General features: G+C 48.4%; 1 protein-coding gene across 1 annotated transcript in view; it reads left to right on the plus strand.

The window, feature by feature from the left end:
- The window catches only part of LOC128268882 (uncharacterized), a 50,843-nt gene that overhangs the window by 1,361 nt on the left and 30,200 nt on the right, over positions 1–19,282 (plus strand). Inside the window, exons 2-10 of the mRNA XM_053006174.1 lie at positions 2,138–2,319; positions 3,062–3,200; positions 4,675–4,805; positions 8,692–8,978; positions 10,107–10,242; positions 10,320–10,504; positions 10,578–10,749; positions 10,844–10,960; positions 11,336–11,374. Coding sequence (XP_052862134.1) covers positions 2,138–2,319; positions 3,062–3,200; positions 4,675–4,805; positions 8,692–8,978; positions 10,107–10,242; positions 10,320–10,504; positions 10,578–10,749; positions 10,844–10,960; positions 11,336–11,374 — 1,388 coding nt within the window. The remainder of the gene's footprint in view (positions 1–2,137; positions 2,320–3,061; positions 3,201–4,674; positions 4,806–8,691; positions 8,979–10,106; positions 10,243–10,319; positions 10,505–10,577; positions 10,750–10,843; positions 10,961–11,335; positions 11,375–19,282) is intronic.

Genomic DNA, 19,282 nt, shown 5'->3' on the forward strand with positions numbered 1-19,282 from the left:
AAGAGCGGAAGATTCCATGCGGACTTCACAGGAACTCCAAGTGGCTCTGGAAGGTTCTTCGTGGAACTCACTCACCGGACCGCGGACCATAAGCTTCACTTTACTCTCTGGATGCTTGGGCGTGCGCTGCACGGACAACTGTTGCAAAGTCGCTGCTCAGTCCGAAGTCAGCCAGCCGGACTCTCTTTCCAAGAGATTATTGTTCCAAGTCTTCTTTTCCCATTTCTATGTCCGTTCTCACTTCGCCGTTCATAGCAATAGTAGATAGCGCGTTGCTCATCCATGCATCCCATTTGATGTTAAGTAGCTGCTCGTCTAAAGCTCGTCCTAGAGTCGCCTAGAGTTGCCTAGAGTCACTAGCGCATCCACCACTAGTTCTTTCTGCTCGAGCTCCCGAGTAGCGTGTTGGTTTTTGTGGACTCCCAGCCTGTACTCCTGTAGTCTGGCCGATAATTCTCGCTAGTGACCACCACCACCACCACACACGATAGATGCCAATACACGTTATTGTGCTCTAAACTTTACACTAAATACAAAAAATGCGACTGGTCGAGTGGTTCTTCTACTTGCCATTATGTCTTGACTGTCAACCGGGCGCGCCGCGAGTCGAGCACCGTCACACTACCGATGATGTGGCGGAGCTTGCGACGGTTATTGAGAGCAGGACACTGAACAAAAACACAGACCCACACACACACACACATAAACGTGCAAATCCCTTTCTATTTCTACACCACTGTTCACTCTCTCTCTTTATCGCTCGTGATCCCTCTCTCTCTCTGTTTTCTTCTGCGACTGTCTCTAGCTGCCTTGCTGTGATCCTTCCCCCGTTTCCCGATTGTGTCTCCCGCCTGTTGTTATGCCCACCGCCCCCCCGGAACGGACCCTGCCCTATCTAGGAATTCTAGACCAAACACGAGTTTGCACACAGGAACGGTGCTGTGGCCGATTGTGGCGGTTGAAAGCGCACATCCGTTTTAGCACATAATCTCTTCCGCGCGACACTCAAACACACACAGACAGATACACACGGACAACCCTGTTTGATCGCGGACCTTTCTTTTCTGCGAAGCTCCACTGTGAATGTTCCGTTTCCTGTTGTTTCGTTGTCCTTTGTTGTGCCCACAAAACTCGTAGCTCGGATTTGGTCCCACATCCCCGTATATTGGTGTTCCCGCCTTGTACTGTGTCAGTATTGTCCGCGTTTGGTAGTGTGCAAGTTGTCGGACTTTCTGTGTTTCTTCCATTGTGCATTGTGGTGCCGCAAGCGCGACCTAGTGTCCGGCACAGAGACCTTCTTTCCATTTTCTTCTTCTTGGTGCTTGCTTTCTGCATAACTTCAAAATCCAAACTCGGCGTGGCCGACGACCGTTGGGTTTTCCGGTTTCCGGTGGACGTTGTCTCTGTTACGTTGTGGGTGTCCTCGTTTTGTGTTCTACTGCGCGCCGGTGTCTTGCCATGTTGCGTGTTGCGTTGTGATGTGGGCAATGTTTCTGTCGCCGTCGTCGTCGTCGCCTTCGTGGCGTGCTCTGCCCTCTGTGTCTTGGTGTGTGCTTATTGATTATTTTCCCATAGATGTTAAACCTAATGTGTGTATGTGTGTGTATGTATTTCCTTTCCATTTTCTTCGAAATTTACCCTTCTTCGACCATCGCTGACTTGTGTGTCTTGTGGTGGCGGCCAGAAGAGCTTCCAACAGGAAGCTCGTCCAACTCGCCCCCAACCAACCAAAAACAGGCGGTCATAACCATTTCGCTGCCTCACTACCACTCGGGTTTATTGACAAAGTTCAATACTTTTTGGCTAATTCTCGATCCTTGTGGCTGTTTGGTGACTCGTGTATGTCTTCGTGTGTTTTCCTGTGGAACACGCTTCTGAAAACTTCAACCCATTTCGTCGACCACTGTCCCCCCTTTAGTTTCCCGCTACCTACCGCTCTCTCTCTCTCTCTGTCTGTCTCTCTTTCTAAAAAAAACTCCCTTACCACGCTATCTCTTTCTATCTTCTACGCGGGGAGCCAGCAAGCGGTTGGGCCCTCCCCGCGTGCTGTGTGTGTTGTTCAATTGCCTTTCTCAATTTCGCTTTCGAGACCGTAAGCTTGAAAACTTCCAACTTCCTTATATATATTACAAATTAGGCACAGTTCCAAATTCTACCAGACATAATGGTAAGAAGCGGCCTATATCGCCAGAGCAGGTCCTAAGAATGTTTAATACAACCAGTTCGTCTTCTTCAGTTCCTACTAGTTATCATAGTAACGGTACACGTGACCGTGGCCGCCGAAGTCCCGCCAGCAGTCCGCCTTCCACCACCCATCAAGTAAGTATTCCGTCGCGGTCTTCACTTTGATGTAGTAATTGACATCAACGTTTATAACGTATACGTAACACGTATATTTGTTCTGTTGTTCATCAGCTTTGGCTATGGTTTATGGTTGGATTATAGAACACAATTCATTAAAGTAAATGAGTACATCGCTGAATGTTTAAATAAAATTATTTATTCCAACATTGTTATTTGTTCAGTACCATATGGTACTTACAACGTTTCATTATTTTAATGCAAGCTAAACAGTTGGGACTTGTATCATTTATCTTGTATCTGCTCGACGTTATCAGAAGCCCTAAAATGTCTCTTTTGTATGGATTTAATGAACATTGGGCAAAGAGATTAAAACAACAAAACATTCAAAAATGTTGCTAGATGATGGTCGGTTGATTTTGGTCATAATATTACGACTAAATAATTATCTCCAACTTAAAGATGGGCGAGGTCAGTCGAAAGGATAAAAACTTGGCACTAGGCAACTCTCGAAGAAATTCATTAAACAATTATAAACTGATTGAATAATGTAAAAAATAATCAGTCGAAAAAGTTTTTAAAATAAATTGAAATTGCTATTGGTTATTACTGAAAACTTATTCTCAAAAATAACGAAGTTTGTTGCTACAATTGTGCAACAATGGATTACGGTTATTAAAATTTAACATAAGTTCAAGTTCGAATAACCAATTCTTTTGCTCTATGTTTCTTTTCCCGCTCTCGCTCTATTTTATGTCAGATTTATCGCGATCGCGACCGAGATCGCAGCATAGCAAACATCCATCAGCTAACGACCCGAACCGTGAACATGTCACGTGATCAGCAAACCGACAGCAGTCACGGGTTCGGGATTTGCGTCAAGGGTGGTAAAGATTCTGGTAAGTACCCCCGCAGAAGAAGCAGGAAGAAGACGGAGGAGGCAGTCGGTTACGATGTTCGTGTGATGCCCACTAATGGCATAACAAGCCACACAACGTCACCGTATGGTGGCCAGCCATGTTCTCCGGGCTCTGTTTGGCTCGGTGCCATCCTGGTCTCGGGGCCTTGCCACCTTGTGACCTACCTATACGCGACGACGTCTGCCAGCTGACGTTTCGCCTGGTTGATCTAATTTCAATTTCACTGCATCAAAACCGGGGAACGGCGCACCAGAAACAGAAGAAAAAACAACGGAATGTGTGAAAATGATTGACATTTTAACAAACCTTTTTCTGACACCGAGCCAATCGCGCCGGGGCGAAAAAAGTGCCCTGTGTAGTGTCGAGCAAGCGATAGAGACGGGAAAAAATGGACTAAATTCTATCGGGCTAAAAACGGAAAAAGAGAGATGGATTTATCGGCAAAAGGGTCTTATTCTGCAAACTTCATTCTAAAAGATAACACGTCCCATCCCGTTTTGCGACGTCTCCATTCTAGAACGGGGCCACTATCTCGAATCTTGGGCCTAGGCAATTAAACTTCCTTTCCGAGGGACTAAATAATTTGTCACATTTGCCCAAGTGTCACCCAAGGTGGGGGACCGTATTTCAACAGGTGTACAGGTTCTCGGTGTAAAAGACCGCAAGCGGAGTAAAGTCCAGCAGCGGTCGGAATAAATAATTGCACACTCGGTGGGCCAAGTTGTTTTTGAAAGCGACCGGCATTTGGTGGCCGCAAGTCCGACAATCCAGTTTCGGCCAGCGCAATGTGGTCCGCCGAGAACCGGTGAATCAATAATCGGTGACAGACAAAATGGTTCCAGTCACGAAACCACCCCCGGAGACCGCGTTGGCCCGCAGCGCCCGGACAGTGTTTCGAGGATACTCTCGGCCCGTGCCCAAAAAAGGAAGAACGACAGATTGTAGTTGAACCGGAGTAGTAATTTCGTTTCGGTTTTAAGGTAGATTCTATGCTCCGATTCGATGGGGAAGAACCGCCCCGAACAGGATTTGTCGTCGTCGGAAAATGCGTATAATTATTCTGACCACCGAATACATCTTCTTGCGCTTTTCCGCGCTCCCAACAATTGCAATTGTATTTTCTGCTCGAGCCGCCCGATGGCTGCCGAGGGCGCCCCACAATGGTCGGAAAATTAGTTTCCTCTCCCCGCCCAAGATCGCCCAACGCTTTTTTACTTTAGCTCCTTCTGGTGGAGGATTTAAATTCGCGTCGTCCGCGCCTGGAAACCAGAAACCACACCGGCCCAGCTTGCAACGAAATCGAAAAAACCCGGAAAAATTGGCTATTGGATTGCAGCCGTTTTCCTCTCGCGCACTCTCACTGCGTCGGCTCACCGTCGTTTCAAGCCACGGACACCCCGGTGTGCTTCTGGCTACTCATAAAACATCGTTCTCTTCTTCGTGTGCTTCGCAGGAGTTGGTGTTTACATTTCAAGAATCGAGGAAGGTTCGGTCGCTGAACGTGCTGGACTGCGGCCTGGTGACACGATACTCGAGGTGAACGGTACGCCGTTCACCTCCATCAACCACGAAGAAGCGCTTAAGGTAAGGCTCTGCACGGGACTCTGTGGGTTGGCTTTCCTGCGACGGGGGGCCCTTGAAGTAGGGAAGATGTTGGGGGGTGCCCAAATAAGCATTCAGTCAGCGTCAGCTCAGGACATTGATTGGATTTTAAACCTCCGCCACACATTGGCAAAGCTCGCCCGCGCTCTATCTCTCTCTCTCTCTCGCGCGCGGAACATCATCATCGCGTTTCGATTTCGCGATCGGCAAATGGCATGCGCGCTTTGGCCTCCTCTTTTCGTCCATTTCCACATTCAATTGTCAAATGTGTTTGCAAATGTTCCCGCTGGCGAAATATAATATCGGAAGAGAGAACGGAGCACCAAAGAAAAGAGGTTCGGTCCGTGCGCCATATGCCACCATCATCATGTCAAGACTAAAACCCTCCCAAAAAAAACATCAGATCCCATAAAAAATGGCAGGCCCGAAAAGCGATGGAATTACACACTATTTTAAGATGAAAAAAAGATTGGCAATAGAAAGAAGAACACCTCTTTCGCTGTCCGTCTGTCTCTCTCCCTGTCTATGGTCTGTCACTGTCTTTCACTGCCATCCCCTATTACTGTCTGCCGCCTGCTGCTGCCTCAAGCTTACGCCATCATCATCACCGAATAGTGAATGTACCGCTAGAGGCTATAGGGAGCATTTTTAGGCAGCCATTTTTAAGTGTGTTTCTCTTCCGATTAGTGCATTCATTAGATGTTATTTCACTTGCAACAATACTTTCTTCATAGAACTAGTATATAGTGTCCCGTCCCGTCGACCAATAAGTAGTTAAGCTAGCCTAACGGACGTGAGGAACATGATTTCACGACTTTTGATTCAAAGAATCTTCGAACCAATCTGCCTGAGAGGGTAATAACAATCCGCGATAAGCTACAGTCAGCGATGCAACGAGAAGAATGTCATCAAAAATTGTCATGTAAAATCGCGGACATTCCCAAGCCACTCCAGCGGACAGCTAACTTAGGCACTTTGAACGTTCAAGCATCTGTAAATGATTGGCACACTTTCCTGCAAAAAGAATAAGTACGTCAAGCGGTAGCTCTGTTGAACGCCATAGAGGCACCTTTTAATCAAAATGACATCTTTTTCTAGTCTCGTCTTTTCACGATCAGCACATTTAATTAATCGATCTGAAATCGATAGAGCAGTCTGTTTGGAATGCTCGTAAAATTCTTTCCACAAACCAAACAACAAACAATATTAACAGATTTTCTTTCAACCAAAAATCTCTTACGAAAAAGGTGCAAACATAAAATTAAACCTCAGCGTGAAGATGACTAAACGAAAGGAAATTTATGATTCCATTCGTTTGGATAAAAACCAGATTAATAAAAATTGGTCGGATTAGTAGCGAGAATCAGTATCACCTGTTAATAAACCAAAACATGCACGAAAAGGTGACTTGCTAACTAAGAAAAATGCAGCTTAACTAGTTATTGGCTCCACCTGGGGCTGTCTGGCAACAAACCTGAGCTACTTTTTCGCGAAGCCGTGCTACTAATTATTCGCCCACTAAAAATTCGTAACTCCATCTTCCCGGTTGCTGTCACCGAAATGTGATCCGCCTCGGCTTTGTTGGCATAACCGCAAAGCCTGCCCACCACCAACAGGGATCCCTCTTTTCGCCCCCTCTTCGTAGCGGATTATGCCCCCTTTGCAACGGGGCGTCAAAGATACACACCGAGCCGAAGCCGAGTGGCCGGCCGGCCGGCCCGGTGTAGCAAAACTGATGGCCGAACCCTAAAAAGCCGCTGCAGAAAGCAGAGCTGAAGCACGACGTGTTGCGGTGTGAAAAATGAGCCCCAACCAGGGCTGGCTGGCAGAGGGTGGCTGGTGTTGGACACCGCCGCCGTGATTGTCGTCGAAATGCAAAGAAAATCCCTGGCCGGAAAGAGAGTAAACAAAGCGTAAATGGTGACCCGGGTCTTGGGATGCGCCTCGTGCCGCGGGTGTCCGGACTGTGGTGTCCTACCGATAACCGGGCGAAGCAGTAGTAGTGGGCAGTCGCCCGTATAAATTACAACTTTCTCAGCCCTCCAAGACGCGGCCGGCTTGGGCTAACGAATTATCGCACGGATGAAAAAGAAAAGCAAAAACGAGAGAAAGAGAGAGAGAGGAAGAAAATATACTGAGGTCACGTGGCGTGATGAAATTGGACGCGCCATACCCGCGTCCTCCGGTCCGGCCGGTGGTGGTCAAAGTTTGAAATATAAAACGATGCGGCCGGCAGGATATGAAATTCAAATGAGTGCCCCAGCGTTGCGTCACACCACCGCATGTTGTACGGTGGCTAATACGGAATGTGGTCGGTTTGGCCTCGCCTGCATCTGCAGAGAGCGTGGCCCGGTGGTCAGCGCCTGTGTACGGCTTCACGGTGGCACCGTAAAACTTTGCTAATCGACACCAGACACTGGTGTGGCCGGGCCCGGTCCAAGGATATACTAGTGATGGTGAAGTGTTTTCTTTCCCTTTACGTGGCGGAATCGCTTTTGCGGATTTGCGGACGCCCGGGCCAGATATTAACATAATTATCACGCCGCGCGCGCCGACGCGGACAACAATATTGATGCTTGACCCGTGGTCCGGTCGGTCGGTCGACCGACCGGTGGTGTGTGCTAATGGGCGGTGGGATTTAATTTCTCACTTCAATCATAGTTTTGCCGTTGGCCGTTGGGTAGTTCCGTTCCGGATGAGTCACTTGTGCCGCGATGTGCTCTGGCGTTGGTGGGAATTTATTTAAATTTATCACCGCACGATGGAGACGCATGGTACGCCGTGACTTGCCGGTGGAGCACCAGGCGTCTCCATCGGGCGACGATGGGACATTCGATGGAGGCGCCTGGTCATTCATTTATTTGCCAGAAAGCTGCCGCCTAGTCTAGTCAACTACTTTGCCTCTTTCTGCAGAGTGGTACAGCCATTCCGGCCTTTTTTTAATTCTCCTAAGCCTTTATTGAAGCCATTCTTGTTCACTTTTTTAATCTAGAAAATAATTTACACTCTCTGAAGGGCAAACCTGAATAATTATCCAGCGAGCAAGCTGTTTGACCGTTACTTTAATTAACCTTTGACACGGTGCACCAGCATGTTGAAAAGGATTCTGCAAAATGCAGATTCTGATTGTTACAAAAGATCCATAATCTGATCTGCTAGCCAACGAACGTACTACAACTAGACTCTACTGCTAACTACCAAACTTAATCACTCGACCGGGAAACTATCGCTCAAAAACGAACTAACCGCTCGTACACGGAGAGTTTGTGCGCGCTTCGCGGGTAACGAAGTGTCAACAACTTTCCGACGGCCGGCGCTCTGCCAACGTGTCGTTTTAAATTGATGCACGCAAATGGACTGTTCCTGTCGCCGCACCACATGCCATGGCGCGTCCGCGACCGACCGGCCTTACCGGAGGTTCTCGGAAATGGAACGTGATGTACGGCTCGACGCGGATTGCGCGCTTCCCGCTACTTACATTGTACTTTCCAACGCCGCATGTACGGTGCACGGTGCATTAATTCAAAGTGCTTCACGTAACGAGAGGAAAAACCGGCTAGTGGCTAGTTCCCGGCGGGAATGATACATGTGTAGCCCGCCGTCTTCGCGCCCTCATCGCCATGCTTCGCTTGCTGTGCTGCGCTTTTGCTTTCCCGACCCGTATTCGTTCTCTTCGCGCGAGCTGCGTGTCCTGAGCTTAGCGTGTCGTGCTACAAACCCCTCTTCTAGTTCCTTACCCATCTAGATATCTTCTCTCTTTCTCTCTCTCTCTCTCTCTCTTTCTTTCTTTCTTTCTCTTTCCCTCGATCCTCCCTCTCTCTCTCTCTCTCTCTTTCCTATTGCCATACTTTTTTTCTCACCAACCCAGCGATGTGTGCAGATCCTGAAATCGTCGAGGCAAATCAGTATGACCGTACGGGCGCCACCGTCGGCCGCCGCCTCGATGATCAACTCGGCTGCCCCGCTGCACGGTTTCGGACCGCCCCCGGACCCCCGGGTGGCCGGGAGCCGCGTGGCCGGCGATCTCGTGCCGCCGCCGCCCGGCATCTATCCGCCGCCGCCGAACCGCCAAACCTGCTCCTGGATGGACCGCCAAGGACGGCCCGCCTCGCCACCGTACGAGTACGGTGGCCGACGACCTGAACGACGTGATAGGTGAGGATGATAATTTGTCTTAATTAGAAATCGATACCTCCCGATGCTGAGTTTCGTCCACGTTTTACCACACGAGCATCCATTTTCACTTCGTCTCCGGGCGAAAGGAAACCAAAAAATCCTGCTCTACATTATTGAACACGAACAGTGTACGGTGTCATTGTTAGTTTTCGATCTCGCTTCCCCATTATTAATTATGCTTATTAACAACGTGAGGTGGGAAAAAACGTGTGAAAAGTTTTCCTTTTCGATTCAGGGAACAGAGCTGTGTAAGTAATTCATAATCGGCAGCGAAAATGTGAAAGAAGGAATATAAAAAAAAAATTTTAATATAAAAACTATGATTAGATCAACAAAACTTTAAGCTCAAGCTTTACATTAAAACACTGTTAGGATATTTTGCAAACTTTAATTCGGTGCTATTCCAATCCTGTTTCGCGTCGATTATCTATGACATTAGAAATTTTCGTTAATTACGATAATGAATACGAAGACTGTAAAACGAAAACGACGACTATAGTGACTTGATGAAATTCTTGATGAAAAGCACCAAAAGCATGGTCGTTTTATGGAAAATTGGAATCGAATGGAACTTTAAGCAAAATTGAATCACTTAGAGCTCTCGTTGCGATGGTTCTAATAGGGCAGTGCTACCACCGTGCCTCTTTTGTGTTTTTACAGCAAGAAATCTTTCGCGGAACTACGCCGAGAGACCCATTAAGCTACCAATGCATAAGATTTGTCGATAGTTTTTCTCGCTTTCCTTCAAATAATGCCCCTCATTATGAACGTTTTTCCACGCGCCGATTTTTCCGCACGAACCCCTTTTTAGCGCTCCGGCAAATTATTCAACGGAGCAACAATTTTCTATTCACCCTGCGTGGCTTTCCCTCGTTTCTTCCACCGCAGCGTTGCACCGTTGTGCAATGGCCGCTACAGAAAAAAAACTCAAACCCAAAGGAACGGAAAAGAAATTGAAATTTATTGCACCATCTTTTACTGCCATTTCTTTCTCCCCGACACGACACCGGCATGCATTCCTGTTCCCGGCCGGGGGTGTGAATTTCCCGTGGTGATCGTAAAAAAACCGCTGGATGCGCGCACACACACACAACCGGGCGAGGGCAGAGTGCGAAGAGTCGACCTACTGATAGAGCCCGGTCAGTCGCTAGGGCTGATGATACGGGGCGGCGTCGAGTACGGGTTAGGAATTTTTATTACCGGTGTCGACAAGGACAGCGTTGCCGATCGGGCAGGACTGATGGTAGGTGGTGGTGGTGAGCCCGCCGAGCAGACCGAGGACAGTAGCGCCTGACACGGCCCGAATACGCTCTCTTCCAGGTCGGCGATCAAATCCTAGAGGTGAATGGTCAATCATTCATGGAGGTTACCCATGACGAGGCTGTTAGTCAATTTAAGTTCCACAAACGAATGTCGCTGCTGGTTCGTGACGTCGGGAAAGTGCCACACTCGTGTACCACCGTTGAACCGGAACCGTGGGACGCCTACAGCCCGACCGGCGTGAGGTAGGTTTTCGCACTCCGCTCCGAGCCACTCTACGGCCAGCAGCTTCAACATCCCCGTCTTCTCTCTTCGCAGGACGCGAAGGAAGTGCCCGGTGTCGGCGATGGTTGAAGAGAAAGCCAGATCCTTATTACCTCGTCATCATTTTGCTAACCTATCATATTATATAGCGGAATATGGTGCTAGAGGAATGACCATAGAGGCCTTCGTATCTGTTTTATTAGAAATGTTAGATACACCCGAGAAGGTACGCAACCTGACCTGGCCCGTTGGTTTGCCCTGTTTAGGCTAACTTTCTCACCGTTTTTCCTCCCGATTCTATTGCCCCCGCCGACGCACAGCATACGTTAGTGACGGAGATACGGGAATTAATTTTTCCTGAGGACAGAACGCGGTACGACGAACTTGTATATAGGAGAGGTAGAGACGTCTACGGTGATCCACTAGATAGGCATAGGGTAAGTACGCACTATCGTTACTATATGGTTTATTCATACCAGATTTTATTGTGTGGTGTACTACTAAGTTTCTCAAATGCTCACATTCAAGTTTTGAACATTTTTCGCTTGTCGTTGTCAAATAAACGCCATTGTGTGTGATTATGTTGATTTGGTGGGATCAACTGGGTAGTATCTATTAAAAACAGCTTGAGACCGACAGACTTCCCCCGATCTTGTGTTCCACGATTTAATTATTCGTAAAATATATGAAACTTAGTGGTACACCGAGTGCATACTCTCGAAATGTGTTCCCCTCTCAACGACGTCATCTTGTTAAGCGATCTGCTAACACACATCACCCTCTTTTGGTGCCACCCGTTTTACTCTTCACAGAGAAAAGGAGATCATTTACCTCATACGCACGATATACCGGTAAGTCAGTGAGCCCATTTCATGTCAATTCACCTTAGCAAGTCAAACCTTTTCTTTACTTTCAATTTACTTCATCCTCTTTCGAGTTCGATTTCGAGCGCGCGCTGAACCACTGAACCATATGTTGTGCTGTTTCACTAATTATGCGATTGTACGAAATTGCTTTTGGAAACATTAACAAACAAACGAAACGTCACACACGCACACACGAGCACACTCTCGGCTCACAATCTGCCGCCGCCCGCCCGCTCTCTATCGCTACTAGTTAGCCCTCGGAACGGAAGCCACAGGCCAGCCTGTCACACTCTGTTGCTGTCACACTCTGTAATTGCTGAAACAGTCAACATCTGCCCTTTGGCCGCAGTATCAAAACAAACACACGCGTATGCCGCTTCCTCCTTAAATACACAAACTGACCCACACACACACCCACACACAAACGCACAGATCACATTCACTCACTGTTCACCTTTGTTTAAGGGCATCAGCCTCGTGTCCTGGTTTGAAACGGCTTTCTTTCTCTCTCTCTCTCTCTTTCTCTTTCTCTGTCACTCACTCACTCTCTGTATTGCCATTAGTTTTCTTGCTCCCTCTAAGCGTGGACAGTTCACGCAGCTTTTCTCACGGATACCCTCCGAAAACCCCAGCGCAAAGTGTGGAATTTTATGATCCCAATCGCGGCCCGTGGCGCCCATTATTCGGATGGAGCCCTTTGGTTTGTAAATTCGTTTTTCGGTATTTTGTTTTGTTGTTTTGTTTCCTTGCCCAAATTATGATTGTATTTTCCGAATCCAACAATGAACGGAGAGGGGGGGACCATAAAAATTTAACCTCCCTTTGGTCGATCGAGATGGAGTAGCGCGCAACACGATCGCGATTATGTCAGCGAAATTCCACATCATCCGCTCACACGCGACCGGCACTAACACACATACACGCTAACTTCGAGCACTAGGACATAATTTAATGCACACACACACATTTACAATGGAAGGCACCCGGGTGACACGAGACACTGTGTCACTAGAAGACTAGAACCGTTAATAGTTGTTTGTTGGTCCTTGTGGTACTACAGATTGGATCTTGGTCTTGCTGGACCGTTAGTTTTATTAATACCGTTACTATCGTAACATTCAGCTTCCAAAGAAAATGTTTTGAAATTTGTATAGGGCCACATTCGAGAGCGCATTTACCGAATTAGACAGAAGTTGCAAGAGATTGGTGGCCACCAAGTCATCCATAAACATGAGCAGAAACTCTGGCGCGCAACATAAAACCGGAAAAGTGTAGAAACTTATCTTCCCAAAGTTGGCACGGGAAACCCACCTTGCCAGGTCTCGTATCGTTGCGGTTAATCCACGATGCCCGCGGGTCACGGTGAACGGAACTGGCATGGCCATGTGGGGGCCCTCTCTAATCTAATTATCTCGGGCGCGCGCTCGCTGCGACACCGGGCCGGCCACCACCTGGCCTTGGAAACTGGATCTCGACGGCCGTGGTGGCAGTTAGGTTAAAGTGTACGGTCCACCCAAGATCCGTATCGCGATGGACGATAAAGAAATTTCCATTCTTTTGCCCCACAGCCAAGAACACGTGACGGCCGGCGACTGTTGTGGTCCCATTTAGCGGAACGGCATTCCAACATACGGAGGACGAGAGGACGGAGGACGCCCAACTTCTCTGCCTGCTCAAGGCGAACGTTGCGACAAACTAAAAACACATCTCCGCCGCCGTATATTGGCACAGTGGAATGGAAAACAAACTGAAAACTATCTCCATTTGGGTGGCGTAAGGCGCGGTGGGCGCCTAGTTCATGGTAATTGGTTTTCTTATAATGCTGTCCGTTGCTCCGACGGCCGTCCAGAGCCTGTTTTCTTTCCATTCAATGCAAGTGCCTCGTATTCGGAACGTTCGGTTTCCACGGAAAACATCCAGCCCAATTGAATTCATTGGCTTTGTGTATGTGCTTTGTAAGAAACGAGGTTGTTGGAAAATTTCCTTACTCGTTGATGCTGTGAGCCACTGTCCTTCCGTGGGCCAACCGTCATGGCCATTAAATAGCGCGTTCTTGGCTGGCTGCCCGGTTTCAGAGAAAACCAAGCATGCACACCCAGCAAAGCGGGAACAAAGTGAGATTTTAATCATGGCTGACACAGTTTGAAGCTCCACACTCTGACGTTGACTGGCCACACGATTTATGGAAATCGTTTAATCAATCCACGACGCTCGATCGGGTGAAGGGAAACAATAAATCAGGTCTCATGGATTGAAAATCGGTCCAACTATTTCGGTTTGGCGCTTGGCCCGACTCGTGTGTTAGCGAAAAGCTTTGCCATTTTCGAACAAGAAAATACTACTCTGGGGGCCATTTTGTACCGGGTACACTGTCTGCACTTAAATTACCATTTCCCAACTCAACAGGGAGAACGCGCCGAGAGAATACCTGACGTTGACAGCATTCCTTCCAGCGGCGCGAACACGAAAAGACGATCTCGGGGACGACAAAATGAGCCGTCAGGCATCTGGTCGTTTCGAAAACTTTGATCAAACTCTCACCCACACGACTCACAAAATGTCCCATCAGCCGGGCATACTGCCGGGTGGCCGTCGTGCAGGTGCATCGAGACGGAACTCCCTCTCGCTGCCAAAGTGCATTCCGGAAACTGCCGCCTTTTTTCTTATTAAGTGTCAGGAGACTGTGCGACAGAGGCACTTTCCTGGAATGCGTTTGTGTGGTGTTTGGCCATATTAGTCCCCACAACGGTGTCCTCAACTTTCACAACTATTTCATTAACTAGTTTGGGAAACTGGAACTCGCGCCTGAACCACGGAGCAGAAACAATCCGGGAATTGGGAAACACCCCCTCCGGCAGCGTAAGTTGATGAGTTGAGTACACCAGCGCTTTTAAGACGAATCAGATAGTCAGATAAAGTTTCGTTGCCACAGCGATGAAAACCGACCAGATCTTGGAACACGTGAAACACACGGGCATCAGGTTTATGGCTGTGTGTGTGCGCCATTTCTGTCTCTTTTTCTCCTAGTGGCTGCTCTGTTGTCAACGTAGAAAAAAGGAAAAAAGGACATGCTCGACAAAAAGGTCTGTTGCGTAGCGCTGTGAAACATTTCCAATGCTTCGAAACGATAGTTCATCTAGCGCCCACCAGAGGGCTAACCGAATTGGCGATGAAACATTTCAGTGAACCGCTGATACACGAGGAAAATCTATTTTTCTTCGGGAATTCTTCGGAAATTCTTGGGATTTCTGCCGATACCGTGGCAGATAAATATCCGCGTTTTTGATTCGTTCGGCTCGAACAAAAATCGACACGACAATGGTTGAGACAGAGCAAGAGCCGAATAATACTTTGATTATTTCAAACAGTTGTCGCCAAAGTTCGATAAATGTTTGGCCCGATATCAAATTGCTTAACGGCTTTGGTCTTTGGTCAAAATTAGATAGAGAATTAAACAATTTTGTTTTAATTTTTACCAAATCACATTGACTGAACCAATATTCGGTTTCCAATGAGTTGTCATTCGATAATGCAGCCAGAAGTGGCTCCAAAGCAATCCAGTTACCGAAAGTGTTGCCTTAGCAGTGCGTAGTTTATTCAGATAATATTTTAATTGCTCTAAATCGGTTATTCATTTGGACAATTGATTTTATCTTAGCTTGAGCCTAGATTTAACGCAACATCTGTTTAGTAGGGAGTTATGATCAATCGCCCAAGAACACTCCGGTCCGCTGAAGCTTCACCACCAAAACCAAACCGGGTCGGGACAGCTGCATGCATTTTTACGAAATTAAATTCGATCGATCCCGTTTTCCCACAATGTCCATCCCACCGAAAGGCGGTTCCAGGTCGCTTTTGTTGTTTCGGCGCGAAAATATTTAAGCCAATTGCCAGCATAAATCCACCGGTTTCCACATGAGCCATAAATTGTAGTTGCGAGCTCGGATTGAAAATTTCCCGCCCGGCGGCGGGCCCGTTCAAGGACATTCGGATCCGGTGTGGTTCGGTTGGCGAAAATTGCGCTCGATTGCGCCAGGGGTCAAGCCTCGATTGACGGGTGACCGTTACACCCAGGGAAAGCGAGCGAGAGGGCAGAGGTTATCAGAGTATCCTTTCGCAGAGCCAGCTTCCTTCTCGGGACGAACCCTTCGAACGGACACACACAGAGAGCCGGCCGTTCGGTGTGGGAAACGAAGCGATTTAACGCTCGGTGACCGTTTTAAAATTTTCCCGTTGGCCACAATTCTGGGTCAGCCCAACGAGAGGGACCTCTCGGAAGGGTCGAGCGTACGCGCGCGGTCAGCGTCGTCGGGGTCAGCCACGGGGTGAGAATCGGCCCATTAACCGGGCCATGGGGTGACCCCGGGGTGACAGAGTTCGCAACGAAAACATGCAAATAAATAACCTTCGGCGTTGACAGTTGTTCCCCCTTTTTTCTCCTTTTCTCAGTCGGTTTTGAAAAATCGCTCAAATAAAACAGTTTTCACAATCGGTTCAGCGAGGCCCCCGGAACAATGGCCGGCATCAACGGAGCGCGCACACAGCATATCCGGAGTCCGGCCCGGTCGTAAGGCGCGCGTTTTTACTCCCGAAACCATTTATCAACCGGAGCGAACGCGCGAACCCGCCGGCGGCCCCTCGATGGGCGCCCTGACCAATGGGCGGATTTTCGGACTCGGACGGATGGTGGTGGCGGTTTGAGGGGCTAGGAGGGAGTCTTGAAAATTTTATTATTACAATTGTAATCGTTCCCATTCAGCCGGAGCGCCAGGCGGCCAACTAAAACGAAGGAGGACGAAGAAAAAAGCTCGAACACCCCGGACAAGAAACGGGATTATGTGCCGGACCGGAAACCATGCCGTGCCGGACCTTTATGAACATGGTCACCGCCGCCGTCGTCGTCGGTCAGCGGGAAATGCATCCGACGGTCGCATAGCGAAAGCCGCCATTGGCGGCCATTTATGTTGCGTGTGAAATGCGATTGATTGGTCAGTGGTGCGTAACGTGTGCGTGTGTGTGGCTCGCAATTGGCGCCAAACGTCCGAGTGACGATGCCGAAGCCGCTGGCGGACAAAATAATCCGCGCCACAGACTCGCCCGGCGGACCACGACGACGGTTGTAATCTGATTTCGGGTCAGCGCCGTTTCGAAAGCGCCCGAACGTAATTACGATCGTATTCATCGAGCGGCCAGTGAGGCTTTGAGGGCTGTGTGTGTTGCACGGTTTAGACGTGCGAATGGATTAATGCATTAATCGAAGGGGATTTTGGTCCAATTTTTATTTGCTTTCCCTGTTTCATTGTGGCCTTGTGCTTCAAGCGCGCTGACTTTAGTGGGTTGATTTTGCTAATCTAACGTTTAAATTGTCATGGAAATTCACTGCAGGGGTTAGATAAATTTCAGTTTTCTGTGCCAATGCAACACTCGTTTAGTTATTTTCGGGATTTTCGGGCCAAATTTACAAAGTGCAACAGAATGTATTACACGGTTTAATAGCTAATTGCTTGAAATTTTGGTTTCGTTCAATTTCGTTCAGATATTTTTTAAGTCAAAGATGCACCTATCACAGGCAGGGCCATCGTCGAAAATGATTTTAAGCTCCCAGAACTAATCAAAGTTGATCGGCATGTTAGCAGTATCTCCCCGGGGGCTGATGACATTTATAGATCGATCACAAAACTGTTTTAAACCATTTACGGAAAGCTAGCTTCAAAAAGAAACTCGATGTTTTAATGCTACGCCAATTAACACAAAAAAAAACATGATGGAACTAATTTCCATCGGCGAACCCTTGGCCAAACGGAAAGAAATTGGATCCTTTTCTTAAACGGATGGGAATGGGGGATGAGAAATGGGTTCCATGGGTGGCCAAACCAAGACAAAAAAGCCACGAAGGTTCTGCTGTGTATTTGGTGTTGTGTTCCATCAGGACATCTATTTGACCAAATATCTTTCTTAGGACTTTTAAATAATCAAATCAACTCTAAGAAAAGGCCAACAAAAAAGCAAACTTTAAAACAAACCATTTGAAGCTCACTCGTGAGAAGGTCCTTCGCTACCACAGCGGCCTTTCATTTAACTCGCATCGATCGGCATCATCGGTCTGCAATATGCTCGCTTCATCCCATCGCCGAGGCCGAATGATACGTCATGCGACGGTCCGTGCAAGTCATGCACCGATTTTGGCGGCCGCCTTGGACAAATATGCAACAAATAGTGGGCCCCATTGAACGTGGGCGAGCAGCTTTCAAGCGTTGGGCTTCTGCCTAAAATTCAAAAAGCCTCCTCAACCCATATGGCGCGCCAAATTCAATTAGCCAAACGGCCAGGCCAGGAATCGAGTGACTGCATTAAAGCGTGACCATGCAAAGCCCGTGCATGCGTACGTGCGTGTGTGTGCGTCGATGCTGGCATTCAGCAAAACAAACACACCACCCATACCAGCGATCCATTAATCATAAGATCGAAGAAAAAAACGGCACGGCCGAAAAGCGGAAAAAATCGTCAATTGATCCTCCAAAGAGCGATTGATCGTACCAAAAAGTCAGCCACGAGCCAAGGGCTCTCGTGATAAAATTAGACGCCCATTGTGCGCTGCGGTTCCGATCGAGATGCGCGGCCAGCCCCGGCAACCTCTGGGCGCTGGTCGCAAAAGGCGGGCTTCCCAGGCTCTCTCCGGGCTCGTGCGAGATCGGCCCGATAGCTCCTTGGCGCATTGGCCGGGACCTTTCACCTCACCGAGGATCACGGCCTCGGTTTGCGCAACCTTTGAGCGCGCGCTGCAATGACGCAAACGCGTCCCCGGTGGGGTGCAAAAGCATAATATCTTTGAAATTGAGCATCTTCGGTTACTAAGCTGACCCAAAGTCCTCTCCGGGTCGCTGCGGGTGTTCCCCTACTTTCGGTCCGTGTTTGGCTCGCGTCAGCCTTACGCGATTGATGCTCGCTGTTCTTTCGCTCCTTCATCTCGTCTTTCTGAACGTTTCTGTATTTTATTTTTCTTTCTTTCGTGCTTTGTGCAATGCAAGAAGCATAAACGTCATGCTCTCTACGAGGGCATTGTTGGTGCACTTCCTACAACACAGCGAAAAGGGATCCGGCATCCTGAAAGCAACACGCATACGATCCTTCGGGGCCCTAGCTGGCTGGCTGGCTGCTCCGTACTTCCTTGCTTCCTACCTTTTTTTCGTCCTCCATCGACCGCTACAAAACAGCGTAATAGGTGTCCTCGGCCTGGGTCCTTCTCGGCGAGCCTCTTATGAATGAGCGAAATGACCAAACGCTTCGAGTGCAGCCGGACAGCCGCCCCATAATGCTGCATAAAATCCGCATTTCTTTTAGCTTGCAAAGTAAAAGGACACACATAAAATGCTCATTGAATGTTGCAACCGGAAGTGGAAGAAATATCCTTCCCTCACGCGTGCGTGTGTGTGCCGGGGCCAAAAAAAATTAAGAGCAAAATGAAAAACCGGGAAACAAATTGCCGCCGAGGTTGACGCCGCGCTCGCGCGACACGAGCCCAACATTATGAGTGCTTGAGGGTGTCACCGTCGTCGTCACCGAGATCTGTCCGCTGTGTAGACGGTAGAGAAAGTGAAGACGGTGGCCGTTGAAACAGTAGCAGCAGCTCGTGATCGTGTGCCTGGATACACATGGTGCAGTGTGGCTGCACACTCGCGTCTCGAATTTCCACTTCGGGAAAACAAATGGGTCGCTTCAGTAGGTTCGGTTCGAGAGGTTTGTCGTTGAACGGAGTTTCTGAATTTTTCCGGAAAATATTATGCGGAACCGATTGCATTTTGGGGGGGAAACGGGAAAAGAGTTGGAAAATTTGGTACTTTAAGCGGAGCCAAAAGGGCACAAAATGGTGACCGGATGTTTGTGTACATCGAA

This window comes from Anopheles cruzii, chromosome 2, assembly GCF_943734635.1.
Source record: "Anopheles cruzii chromosome 2, idAnoCruzAS_RS32_06, whole genome shotgun sequence".
Classification (NCBI taxonomy): domain Eukaryota; kingdom Metazoa; phylum Arthropoda; class Insecta; order Diptera; family Culicidae; genus Anopheles; species Anopheles cruzii.